Source organism: Bactrocera neohumeralis, chromosome 3, assembly GCF_024586455.1.
Source record: "Bactrocera neohumeralis isolate Rockhampton chromosome 3, APGP_CSIRO_Bneo_wtdbg2-racon-allhic-juicebox.fasta_v2, whole genome shotgun sequence".
NCBI classification, from domain to species: Eukaryota; Metazoa; Arthropoda; class Insecta; order Diptera; family Tephritidae; genus Bactrocera; species Bactrocera neohumeralis.
Genome location: NC_065920.1, coordinates 5714764 through 5729408, shown reverse-complemented (window position 1 = coordinate 5729408; position 14645 = coordinate 5714764). Strand labels below are relative to the sequence as shown.

General features: G+C 32.5%; 1 protein-coding gene across 6 annotated transcripts in view; it reads left to right on the top strand.

Annotated features, from left to right (window-relative positions):
- The window catches only part of LOC126753198 (dual 3',5'-cyclic-AMP and -GMP phosphodiesterase 11), a 171862-nt gene that overhangs the window by 145267 nt on the left and 11950 nt on the right, over positions 1–14645 (top strand). For all 6 annotated transcript variants that reach the window (XM_050464442.1, XM_050464441.1, XM_050464443.1 and 3 more), the window contains 6 exons: positions 2587–2733; positions 4967–5312; positions 6554–6696; positions 8161–8311; positions 12135–12290; positions 13274–13636. In XM_050464442.1, the coding sequence (XP_050320399.1) occupies positions 2587–2733; positions 4967–5312; positions 6554–6696; positions 8161–8311; positions 12135–12290; positions 13274–13636 (1306 nt within the window). The remainder of the gene's footprint in view (positions 1–2586; positions 2734–4966; positions 5313–6553; positions 6697–8160; positions 8312–12134; positions 12291–13273; positions 13637–14645) is intronic.

Below are 14645 nucleotides of genomic sequence, written 5' to 3'. Positions count from 1 at the left end.
ATGCGGAAGCCGAATAAGCTGACCCCATAAATTGGCCATTAATAAAAAGAAAATTTATTAATGTGGGCAAAAGAAGGGAGTATATGCTATGTGCGTGTGCAGCAATGTAGGAATGTGCATTAATGCTCTTTTATGGTGTTTAAAAATATTTTTATATATATTTGCCGTTTGCTTGCTACAAACAGTGGCCAACAAAATCAGTTTGGCGTGAAATTCGCAGAGTTTGGTTGAGCTTATGCGCATGTGTTTGTAGATGTACTTGTATTTATGGCGATGTCTGTGCATGTATGTGGGCACTTGTGAGTATATTGGTTATAAATTATGGACATTTTTGTGCGCTTTTGTCCATCTGATTTGCATAAATCCGCATTGGGTGAGATTTAGCAACAGCAGCTGGCGAATGTGATTGCTTTCTATATATATATATGTATATATTCTCTGGGTTTTTGCGGGGTGTCAAATATTGCGACATTATTGGCTATTTTGTATAAGATGGTTATTTATAGCTTTGTGTTTGACTTTTATTAGAAAAGCGTGCGCAATGTAGGAAATGTTTGCAAATTAGGAAAATGTATGCATATTAGAGAGCGGTCCTTTTATGGTGGTGGTTCAAGAGAAGGGCGCATAATTGGAGTCGGAGAGTTAATTAGATAACAAATAAAAGTTTCTATATAAAATTATTAGTCACATAGCACTTGAAAAATTGAGAGTAAGCATCTTGAACAGAAGACTTGGAAGGAAATGAGTGAGTTATATAATAAATGGCTCTACAAATAATGACTTACCTTGATTTCGAAATTTTCAGCAAACTTTCATAAATATATTATTCATAAAATATTCAACGTAGTTTTTCAACACAACTTTGCTGACTAATATTAAGTAATCCAAGATCTCTATAATGCAACTGTTTAAGAATAGTGGCATATAGCGGTACATAAGAGTACGTTTGAGACGAATAAAATACCGTATAATTATAACCTGTATTCCATACAATCATAACTGCATCAAAAAAATAAAATGTAGCCACTTTGCCAACAGAATAAATTTGCCGCCATGGCGTATGAGTAACCTCTATGAAGTGGAAAGTGAACAATGGCGCAGCTTAGGTTTAGGCTTTGGCAAAACTGTAAAGCCACTTGCTTACTGCTCACTTAAGAGCAAAAAAAATAACAAAAAATAAACATTTGGACAACAACAAAATATAAACAACAACAAATAGCAAGCCAAGTTCAGAGCCAACTTTTGTGAGCCTGTGCAAATATTTGCCGAAATAATTGCGGTAAAAGTGTAAGCGCTTAGAAAAACAAAAACAAAAACTGGAAAAACAAAAACTAAACAATAAGCGAGTAACGAAAGAACAAGCGAGTGTCACAATTTATGTGTTTAGATAAAATTTTGAAATTTGGGTCACTGCAGTCAATTTCTGCGCTTTTGGCAGGCAATAGCATTATATTTATGTGCGAATTTTTGCAATTTATTTACTAAAAACATACACACATATGCGTATATGCAAGTGTGTGTCATCTTGTTATTTTATTTAGCTTGAATGATTTATTGACGCTGTCATGCTCTTGTCATATTTTGATTTGTTCTTGCAAAATTTATTATTTTCGTCCTGCGGTCGGCAATGCAGCTGCCTCGATAGGCAAACAGACTTGTGTGTGCAATAAACAACAGTAAAATATCTAAAATAAAATAAAATAATATTTACTCTGTTGTGTTTGGCTTTTATGTTGCTGGCTATGGGTTTTGAAGTGCACTCAGCTGCAATGTTTTTCAATGAAGTTGACTTTGTCTGCTGTTTTCAAGCGTAGAAAGGACCTATCAAGCTGTGCGCATATATGCATCATGAATAAATAGCCTATAATTGGCTGTAGAGAAGTTTGAGAATTTAACATTTTTGTCCTTGAACTCACTGAAGTGTTGATTTTTGGTTTTGGAAGAAGTCTTGAGTGTGATTGATAGCTTTCCTGTTCCTTTTCCATTTTTGCTTGCGAAGTGAGAAGCAGTTTAGTATTTTGTGTGACAAAATTGCTTTCATTTCAAAGCTTTTCCATTTGTATGTTGTTTTTAACGTATGAAATTGGTTTTATTTTTTATTTATTTATTTATTTATTTATTTTTTGAAGTTGTCTTTAGAGTGATTTGTATTAGAAAACTATTTAAACTAGAAATTTTAAAACTGTGAGGAGAAGTTCAGAAAGAAAGTAATAAAAAAATAAAATAAAGTAGAGTTGAAGAACATAATATTAAATTTTCTGTGAGACAGATTTTTTTGCTCTAATATATATTTATAAGTAAAAAACCCAAACCCGCGACAGATCGATACTATCGTTCCCACTATAGTTGGGTCTAAGTAAACGGAACGGACCCGAAGTGGCGAGGGACTGTCAGCTCGCCACCTTTCATCGAAATCATTTGAGGAATATTCTCTGCCACTTCAACAGCAACAACCTTCGTGTTGCAAAATTCCGTTAAAAATTCGCCCACACTTCTACAAGGCCATTTGTTTTTAATTTTCATACATTTTATATAAAAAAAAAATTTGATACCAATTTTTTAACTTTTTATGTTTGTTCTTTGCAGAAAAGCCACACGTCAGGTAGTTGATGCTTGGCTCGTTTCACATGCCACTACAGCTGGCAATGATGTCTCGCTGACTGGCTCACCTACACATACAAATGGACAGAGTTGCTCATCACGAGGTGGATCGGGAGCCACAACGCCGGTGAGGTAAGTCGAAATCAGAGTTAAAATATTAATTTTGTACATTTATATATCAGGAAATATTTTTTATTTAAAAACTGCTAAAATCAGAAAAATATACAAGAAATAATGATTATTGTGGAGGAATAAAAAAATAAAATTATTATTTATTTATAATATAAAAAAAATATTATTTTAAAATAAAAATTATTTTATTTTTTATTAATAAAAAATCACAAAGAAGTATGTACAAAACATATTTAAATAAATGTAGGTATTATCTAATGGCTGATGAGAAATTTTGCAGATTTTTTCAGTGAAAACCCAAATTTGTCACCGTACACCGCATAAGCACATAAATATTTCACTTTAAAACTATTTTTGTGACCCTCTAGAGTCAGTCTTTAAAACTAAGCCACACTTAGACTATTTTTTGCCAGATATTGTCATCAAAACGAAGAGAAATCAGTGTATTACATAAGCAGCTTGAGCTATGCTCTATATGAGCCATATATTCACTCGTATTATAATCTCATAAATCAGCATATATATGTGTGAATAATTGCCGATACATCAATATTTACCGTTAAGCAGCGCCTAACTGTTGCCCAGCTTCTAGAGTAATCGCTGAGTGGGCGTAGGTGCTTTGCTTTGCATACAGCCAGACCTTTTCATTGAAATCGAAACTGACATCCTTTTAATGAGAAATTTGTAATATTGCTACAACAGATTATGCTATTAATAAATGTATTGTACTATATCGATGATAAAAGCTAAATATAGCTGACTTAGCATAGCCGATAGACGCTTGCTACGCCCTGTTATAAGCCAAGCATGATTTTTTGACCTATACAACGCACATATTTCATTTCCCGCCCTTTGGCTTTTTCAGCACTAGTGCTGCTGCTCCTCCTTTATGTGTTTACTATTTTAGACGCCTTGGCTGTTTGTCCACAGCGCTCTTGTGCTGTTGTTATGTTGCCAGAGGCTTGTTGCCTATGTTCTATGGTCTATTATCTACGGTTGATTGTCCTCCATTTCAACGCACAGCTGTTTGCTGTTTGGTACTTAATAAATGTACAACAACAATAATAACGGCGACCCACGCAAGTGCCGGCTACACACCCCATGCATGTATTTATATATGTGTGCCATTATTGGTTTGGCTTATGCGATGGTGTTGGTGCGGCAAGGCTTCGAGTTGATGAAGTGTACTCTGACATTCTGCTTTCTGTTTTTTTATTTATATGTTTACTTAGCCATTTTGTTGAGTGGCAGGCAGGCAATATTAGCAGATAAGTGGTGTAATGGCCCAGAAAAGTTGAGTTGCTAACCGCAAAAAATTATTTCAGTGCTGCCTCAAGCCAACGTTCAACTGTGTGCACTCATACATATATATTTGTTGTGGTGTATCCTATTGTGGTTATAATCCGTTGATATACTGCCCTCTGCTGGCTTAAATTTGGCGATAGATAAGGACTGTGCTGTTTTTAATCAAGCTTGTTTGAATATGGCTTCGTAGTAGAGTCGGAAAGCTCAATTCAGATTTTAAAAATTCGTACTTTTTCCGGCCGGAAAATTAATTTTGACAATAAAAAAAGTATCATTATTCTGTAAACTATATTTCTTATTTCTTTGGTTTTTTTAATTTTTTTTTATTTTAATATTGTAAATTTGAGAAAAATATATATAACTTTTTTTGTTTTTTTTAAACTTATTTTTCTATTGTTGTTTGTTTTTATAATATTTTTTTATGAAAAATATTTCCTATTTATTAAACTATTGTGTTTATTTTGTTTACTTTTTAAAATATTTTATTTTTTTTTGTTGTTAAAAATCGATCGAAAATTTCTCCATTTTAATATTAATCAGTACTTGAATAAACCAAAAATAGTTTCAAATGTTGTATTTTAAATATATTTATATATTTTATACAAGAACTAGTAACCTCGAGTGTTAGTTTCATCCTCTCTTAATTAAGCTCATTGTACATTTTAGAGCATTGCAATGCTATCGCTTATTGAGAACTAAACATGACTTATGAATTAAAGAAAATTAATTTCTCTATTTTTCATATTTTCTTCTCTGTGACTCTACACTTCTGCTTGATGATTCGTAATAATTTCCATGAATTTCCATGAATGTGACTGGCCGTTGGCGTGTTATTCTTGGCATCAATGGCAATTTAAACACTCGCTGCGCACGTGAATCCGCTACATACACACACACACATACGCGAATCATTGGACTTGGCTTGCAGAAAAATATCAGCACATGAATTTGAACGCGGCGGTCTGCTGAAGCCAATTGTCAACACCATTGACGGTACACCGACATTCTTAAGTGTAGGCACACAAAATGATTGCTCAACAAACAGCAGCAATATGGGCGGCATTGGCGGTGGGAGTAATGGCAATAACATTGGCGCTAGCAATGGCAACTATAATGCTGCCAATGGCACGAGTACACTCGGTGCTCATCACTATCATCATCATCATCATGGGCAGACGGCGCACAGTTTCGGCACAATGGGCTATTATCGGCCGCAACGTTTGTCACGCAACGAATTGAAGGCGTTGGATGAGAAAGAGCTCATTTTTGAACTGGTAAGGTATTGTCTCATTGTGTCTCAACTACAGTGTCTCTTGCAGTGGACAACAATAATGGCAGCGTGTATTGAATGTATACATTAAGTGTAGCGCGGTTGTTAGCATTGCAAGCGCAGCACGGTGCTGTGTAGTGCTTAATTAAGGCGGTCGGTATATCATAAGGCAATTTCGAATTTGAGTTTGAGTTTGGCGAGAATAAAAACAGTAACTTCAAATTTCGTAAAATTCGTAGGCAGACTAAGTGTTGCGTGTTCGCTGGCCCTTGTAATGGCTTAGTGACCATTAATAGTGTTGGTGCTTTGTTTTTGTTTTTGGCGTTAGTATTGGTATTTTGAGTATCAAATGTATTTTTAGTTGATTAAAGGCTACCTTTCGTTATTGAGCTATTGCTTATGGGCAGTGTTAGTTATGGGAAGGTGGTTACGTATACGCCACGTGTGCACGCAAAGTGTGTAAATATCCTTTTTGGGGCGGAAAATTTTAGTGTTGCATATATGCCGGCACAGAAATAACACTTTAGATAAAATTTGAGAATATTTTTGTTCTAATTTGATTTCGTATAGCAGTAAGGCTTACCTTTTGATCAGCGATGGCCAAGGTATTATAGTAAATAGTTGTTATGAAAACCTAAATATTTGAATTAAAAGGTTGCTTTAAGTATATTTAGCACTTAAGTTAAATTAGCATATGATACAGTCATAAAATATATTTAATTTTTTTTTTTTTTTTCCTTAAAAATTAAATATTTATAATTTTTTCTTATAAAATATTTAAAAAAATCTTCAGCTTGAATTTATTCAATTTTACTTAAAGCCTTTAAATCCATTACCGGCAACATTACAAGCTCTGCCTTTGTATTAATTTCCAACCCTCTAAGGCACTCTCATTTCCGCAATAATACTTGTTTGCTCACTTTAATTAATATATGAAATGGGAAAGTAATTTGCGCGCATTACATTGTAAATAAAAATATCAATTGTGTTCATTTGCTTGCAGCTTATATTAATTTTCTTTTCTCTTTTTAATTTTCTCTCCCTCATCTCATATGAATGCAATATTTCTTGCCACCGCTTGCGGCAACGCCATTGTTGCTTATCAACACAATGGACACCATACCGACAATGGCAACAAAACAACTATTTAAAATGCATTGAAATACTTCCCTCCTCATGTGTGTGTGTGTACGTGTTTTGCCTCAACCACGTTGTTGTTTAATTTGCAAAAACAATGCGCATTAGGTAAAGGATATCTGCAACGAACTGGAAGTGCGTACATTGTGCCATAAAATCCTGCAGAATGTATCAATTTTGCTGAATGCAGACCGTGGCTCATTGTTTCTGGTGCAGGGCCGTTGCAATACCGCAAATGATGGACCAAAGAAGTGAGTAAACAGAAAGACTGTGTGGATATTGTTGTGTTTGATAATTAAAAATATTATGTGTAAGACTTTTTTGAAATTGAAAAACAAAAAAAAAAAAAATAAATAAAAATACAAAATTGTCAGTTTTTAGCTAAAACAATTTTTGTTTATAAAATTTTTCGATTTTTTCTAGTGCCTTTTTTTACATAAATTTTTTTTACCTAAACTACTATTGTTATTATTATTTTTTAATTTTTTTGTTTTAATAAAAAAAAACATAAACTGCGCTAAATTTAAAAGAAAAGTGTACTATTTCATACATATCCTTTAAACAATTTGACAATTTAAAAATACCTTAACTGAATAATAGTTTTTTAATGTTTTTTTGTGTCTTTTTTTTCTAAATCCATTAGTATATATTGAAAGATGTGTGGCTGTGCAATTTTTGAATTTCTTTAAATTTAAATTATCATATATTAATTTAGCAGCATATATTTTATTTAATTTCTCATATATTTTTGTAGTAGCAAAAAAAAATATCTTCCTTTTTTTAATTATTTTAATTTATTTTGATAATATTTTTGCTATTAACAAACTTGTTTTTTTTTTCAAATTGTTTTATCTCAAAAATGTCTATCTAAAAATGTTCTAGAAAAAAATGTACATATGCATTTTGAATATATTTATTTTATTAATTTTATTTATAAATATTATTATCAGGTTTAATCTCAATAAATTAAAATAAGAGTATTTTTTGAAATTTTACAAAAAATTTTTTATATCAAATTTATTTATTTTTTATTTATTTGGCAAAAAATAATTCTAATTTTATTTATTTTTTCTAAATTTTTTAATCTTGATTTATTAAATTCTTAATTTTTAATTTTTTTTCTTAAGTTTCTTAATTTTAATTTTTTTATTTTAACATTTTTTTATTTGTTTTTTCTCTTAATTTTTATTTTTTTTTAATTTTCTTAATTTTTATTAATTTATTTCTTAATTTTAATTTTTTCTTAAGTTTCCTAATTTTCTTTTAATTTTTAACATTTTTTATTGTTTACTTTTCGTACTTAATATTAATTTATTTGTCTTTAATTTTTAATAATTACGTTGTCAATTTTTATTAATTAAATTCCTAGTTTTTTTTCTTAAGTTATAATTTTGAACTTTTTTTAATTTTTCTTAATTTTTCTTAATTTTTAATCTCTTATTTGTCCTTTTTTTCTGTTTTTTGATATTTTTGCTAGTTTTCCCGTTTTGTTTTAATATTTTATTGATTTACTCGGAATAGTTCAATTTGTTAATTAATTTGTACAAAAAATTAAACTTTTCTTAAAAGCTCAAAGAATCAACAAATATTAGCTTTTCTTACACCATTTTTGTAATAACGCAAACGAACGAAACTCATTATTGTACAATTTATTTATAAATATAACTTCAAGTTATTTATTTTGTAATTTTTCGCTTTCATAATTTTGCCTTTAGATGTCTCGTATCTAAATTGTTCGACGTTTGTCCACGCAGCACCGTGGAAGAAATGGAACAGCAAGAGGAAGTACGCGTTGCTTGGGGTTCGGGCATTGCTGGTCATGTGGCCGAGAGCGGTGAACCAGTTAATATACCAGATGCATATCAGGTAAGCAATAGGAAATTCCCAAAACAACTAAATTCTAAAAAAAATTAATAATCAATATTATATTAAGTTTTATTATAGTGATCTTATACTTTAGGATAGGGTATATGGAGGTGTAGATTTTCAAAGAAAATTGTCAAAGAAAATATAGAAAAAATGTTTGGATATAATTTTTGCTGTTTGATCACTGTGATTAAATCTGAGAATAATGAGTTAGCTCACACTGACACTAACTGTTACAGCGTAATCTCAGCACTATATGCAATATAAATGTCAAAACATGAGTTTGCTATCACAGCTGGTTTGACAACCAAGCCTCCAAGAAATTCTATACATTATATACTTGTATGTATCGATATATTTGTGAAAGTTCTAAATTTATTCCCACTTCTACTTGCAATAAGTTCGAAACTCTAAACTACGCAATATGCCTTTACAACAACATACGTATATGCTTTAAAAAGTTGAATTTCATCCCATAAATAACTCTTCAACTCAGTTTTGCTTACTCACATATGTTTATGCTCTCATACTATATACGTATATATGTAAAATTGTTAAGCATTTCGTGCGCATTTGTGTACTTTTATCGCTACTTCCGTTATGACACCATGTGCATCATTAATCATATTTATACGAGCGGCAATTTTGATTTACGAATCAAAGTAAAATTTAAACAGCTCGAAGTTCCGGTCAGTGACTATTTGTCAGCACCAACTTTTTGATTTCTTCACTTAGAAGTCATAGTAAGGAACCGGAATAAAATTCAACAGCAAACTACATTCCCATTAATGTACATACAGGCTTACATTACTTGTCAGCAACAAAGCGCGTGCAACTCTTTGGCTCAGCAAAGAAATATTTTCAACTGCTGGCCACTTCCGGCGCATTTTACAGTATTTCACAAGCAGACGTACAAGAAAGATTAATGATAGATTTTAAGTTTTTACATTTCTCTTGCTTTCAATTCTTGGGCGCACTGCTTTGGCCGGAACACTGTCCAAGTATGTTATATAATGTGTTGAATTGTTAAGCTTTGGCAAGTGCTTAGCTGGCTTAACGAGTTCAGGCGTCAGTTCTTTTAGCAATTAATCTTCTGAAGTCCGAAATTTGAAAATGTACGCATAAGTGTTGTGTTATTATGTTTTGGAGAAATGAAACTTTTACATCAAAAGAAAATGCAGTTTGTAACTTTGTAAAGTAATGAGGGAAATGAGTGAGGAGGATGAAATTTTTAGGGTTAAATTGTGGGACGAGTGGAATTAATTCAGCATACATGGGTATGACTTCTCCAAATTTCCCAGCTTCCATAGCTTTTTCCCTTCGTTCGCCAGAAGTATCGCTTATAACTAATATTGCATCGCCTGACACTGTTCGGTAGGCTGAAGCCACTTTGAGAGCTGCGGTGCGATGCATTCAGAGTAATAGAACGCTGATTGTCATCGACATTAGAAGCTTCCTCTTTTCTTAGCTGGATCCTCCTCCTATATTTGCCATTAGTCTGATGAGTTAGGAGGTGATCTTCGCTGACTTTCCCGCGGCGTGCTGGATTTGTACCCAGAAGGTTAGTCTGGGGTTCAGTCTTACGCCTAGGTAGCTTACTGCTGTTTGTGTCCTAAGAAGATCCGTAGTCGTTTGCATATTTACTTTGAGGAGTATGTGCTTATTTATTAGCAGCAGCAGCACTGTTTTCTCCGTAGAGAGCCGGAGGTTGTGTGAGTCGAATATAAGTTCTTCAGTTATAAAAGCCTTGATAACTGCTTATAAAATTTTAGTAGATTTTCTCACTTTTATAAACTTTGCTGAAATCTGAAATCAGCTCTTATGCTGATTACTTGACGACTCGAGTGCAATATTGATGAACAAACAGTCAACACTCCGCTAACAACAACACTTTATCATTCTTATGAATAATCTCAAACACTTGCAGGGACAACGTGGATCTAAACGTGAGAATACTAAACATATAGTCATACAATAGATATATTCATAGATAGATAGGTAGGCATTATTAAAAGCAATAATGATAAGCAAGCAATAATAAAATGTATCACTCTACCAAACACTGATAAGGCCAATCGTTGCTGCTGATGATGAAAGCAAAGCAAATACAAATATCGCATTAAGACCTTATGCCTATGTGGTAATATTTTAATACGTACACATATTTATATATATATATATATATATATATATGAATTTATATGCATATATCTACATATTTATATATACATATGTATATAACCACATTATAAATATTCAAAACTCAAGCAGCGCTGATAGCGTTATCGACCGCTATTCATTCGTGATTATGATGAAACTGTCGAGCGCGTCATCCATTTGCATTTCCACGTTTGTACTTATATACTACATATATGTAATGCGCGTTTGTGTGTCTGTTTTTAATACCGCAACATTTTCACATTACACTGCGTGAGTAATTGCCTTTTCTCCGAATGCACTGTGCCGTGCATGACGATTACCTACTTACTTTCTTGATTGGCTATAAGCACATGCACAAAAGTGTGCCGAAGTCGGCGGTTGCTACGGAAGGAAATGAGTTAAATGCGGGGAATATTCCAGGAAAATGATGAACCGATATCAATTATACACTTTACACGTTAATTATATTGTCACTTGGCGTAATTTTTAATAAGAGGGCAGGGTCTTGTTAAGTATAGTAAATGCATTTATTCTAGACGGCTGACTGGCTGAAAAAAACAAGAAAAAATGTTTTAACTTCGGTTGCACCGAGACTTTAATTTTACTCTTCATCGATAAAAAATATTCATTGGAAGAACTTTGATCAGTCAGTTTGTATGGCAGCTAGATGCTATAGTTGTCCGATCTGAACAATATCTTCCGAGAGTGCATTGTTGTCTTCGAAAATGCTTTAAGGAAAATTTCGTGAAAATTTCTCATCCAATGAAAATGTTTTCCATACAAACACTGGATTCGATTGTTCAGGTTATATGAGAGCTATATGCTATAGCAGTTCGATAGCAGTTTCTTGGTAAGAAAAGGACTGGGACAGAATTTCAAATCTATGTCCCAAAAGCTGAGGGACCATATTATTTATATTATGACAGACATGCGGACAAAGTTGATTCGATTTAGCTCATCATGCTGATTTTTTATAAATCTGGGAATTTAAAAATTACGTACCATCAAAAGAAAATTAAAAATCGTTGTTTTATATAATAACCAATATAAAACCATTTTATAACGAAAACTCTAATTTTGTTTCAATATGAGTGTATGGTAACCAGTATATTGGGTAGTCGAAAAAGTCATTTCGTATTTTGTCAATAGATGTCGTTGCAGCCGTATATCACCAGTGCTACCAATCACATTGTATCATACCATATAGTGTTGGATAAGATTTTAAGCTTCATTGAACCAAAAAAAAAAAAATTGGGGAAGTTGAAAAAAATTTACAGTTGTTCAAAAACGAGTGAAAGTAATGATGAAAATGGCTATATGTTGAAATTTTTGTATAACAAAGGGCAAAATGCCACGCAAGCCTTCATGAAAAGTGAAGTTACATTATTTGGATTTTAGGTGGCGATATGTATTTTATAGGGTACTGACGTGTCCTTGGTCTAACCTTTTCGGTAAGCTTCGTCGGTTCTTCAGGACATGATAACCATATGTTTAGTTATATTTAGGTATCACAAAGAACCAACGTTAGCAATCCCTACATTTAATGACTTTATACTTATTATTTATAAGAAAATCTCTCTATAGTTCAAGCATTATTTTATAAAAATATTTACTATTTTACTACTAACCCTTTGCCTCTCATTTCCACTTTTGCCATTCACAGGATGAGCGCTTCAATGGCGAAATTGACAGCATAACCGGCTATCGAACGAAGGCGCTGCTCTGTATGCCCATTAAGGATTCATCGGGCGATGTCATCGGTGTGGCGCAGGTCATTAATAAATTAAATGGTGAATGCTTCACTGAGGCCGATGAGAAGGTAAGCAAGGCGCGCACTGATAAGCAATAAACTTTTATATGAAGTAACTTACCAGGTTAAGGGGGGATAAGCGGGAGCATAAAACAACTTGAGAGTAAATAACTGTGCTAAACTCAGCCGCGATTCAAGAACTACTAATTTGAAATTTATGTGGTGCATAGAGGATTTTATGTATGTGTTAACTATATACATATATAGACAGCCTTCAATTTCTCAGCAGACACTCTTAAATTTTTTATGGCGCTCACTTGTTGTGCACCATTCTATTATGCGCTATTTTCCTCCACGACACACATGCATACATACGCCGCGTACAATAACAACAAGCATATGGCCTTTTACTTGTTGGTGGCACCACCGCAAATGCTCCGGGCGAATTGTTGCGAACTTTTCACATTCCAGCACATTAACCATTTTCCGGTCGATTCCTTTCATTGGTTGCGCGCTTTGTTGGCCACAACGCTCGATGCTACGCGCGTGTAAAATGCGAACTTGTCCTCAAAGAAATTTTATCGCCTTATTTGTCTATGGGTGTAATGGTGTAATGTTTTCATTTTTATTGGCGCTGGAAAATCTCAAAAGACAACTTTCTTTTAACAACTTTGTCGCACTTAAAATTTAATTTCGTCACTAAAAGTTTGCCATTCGCTGGCTGACACGTGGTCACATGGCCGCGAGTGGAGCGCTGCTGTATGAAGTAGTTGTCGCTGTTAGAGGATTTTAGTAGTCAATTAAGTTTTATGGTCAAAAAGTATTTGCAAAGGCGAAAAAATTTCAGAAGTTTTTGAATAAATTAAATTTTTATAACGGTAGTTAGCACAGTAGAATTAATAAAAGTAAATAATATTAATTTAACTTTTATGAATATTTAATGCAGTGTTAAAATCACGTTTTTACTCTTCATTTCTCTAACTCTTCCCTATCTCTTTCTCTATCTCCATCTATTTTCTCTACAATATCTCTTTATTGCCTGCTCTCTTCAGGTGTTTGCCTCTTACCTGCAATTCTGCGGCATCGGTTTGCGTAACGCTCAACTTTACGAGAAATCCCAACTGGAAATCAAACGCAATCAGGTCTTGCTCGATTTGGCGCGTATGATCTTCGAGGAGCAGAGCACCATTGAGCATATGGTATTCCGTATACTAACACACATGCAAAGTCTCATACAGTGTCAGCGTGTGCAGATCTTGTTGTTGCACGAAGCTTCGAAGGGCAGCTTCTCGCGTGTGTTCGATTTCGAAGCGAATGATCTCAGTGAAGAGGAGAATACGTCACGTACGAGTCCGCATGAGTCACGATTCCCCATCAATGTGGGCATCACCGGCTATGTGGCCACAACTGGTGAGGTAAGTGAACTGGTGTTGCATCACGTTTCATTTTATTCAAATGCGGATTAGATATGAATGAACTTAAACGAAAGGCAAGGTATGCCGTGCAAATTTTTTTATTTGTGGAAGTATTATTTTTTAATTAACAAAATTAATTTTTTTTTAATTAAAATAATTTATTTTTTTTATTTCATAAATTTTATATTTGTATTCGACAAATTTTAATTTTTTTTGCATATAATAAAAAAAAATTAAAATTAAAAAGAATTTAAATTGAAAAAAATTAATTTAATAAAAAAATGTATTTAAAAACGTTAGAAGTAAGACATTAATGTGTTAAACTGAGCTTCCACGAACTATTTAAAAAACACGTTCTTAGAATTTATAAAAATAATTATATAAAATAGTATCAAGGTTGCCACCTAATTTTTCTATATGTATTACTTTAATTTGAAATTATTACGAAAACTTAAAATTTATAGAAATATAGGTATAGATTTCGGTGAAGCTTCAAAAATGTTAATGTGAATTTAGTAAAATTTTTAAAAAATATGAACTTCAGCATGACCATTGTTGCCAAACAATTGATTAAATTTTTAAATTTAAATAAAATATTTATAGCAGTAAGAAGGTTCCAGGGTTGCCAACTTGCTAAATTTAATAATTGATTTTTTATCTCAAAGTTGTAAAAAAGCTAATAATATATTAAAAGACGTCCAAATTATTTTGTATAAATTTCATATAAATTTCTGAGTTGTCAACTCTGTTAAATAAATAATAAAATTTTTAACTGAAAATTGTCAGAAAATAAAATTAATTATTATTGTTTATTCTAAAATTATAAATTTAAAATTATGCTCTTGCCTTTTTTTTATAACATATATTTTATTTATATTTTTCCATTAGGGTGGGTCGAAAAAAAAATTGTTCGCTTGGTACTCTGCAAAATAGGCTTTTAGACACATCGATATACATATGTACATATATATTTTTTGTTTTGTTTCATTATAAGTGAAGTTTTTTACCC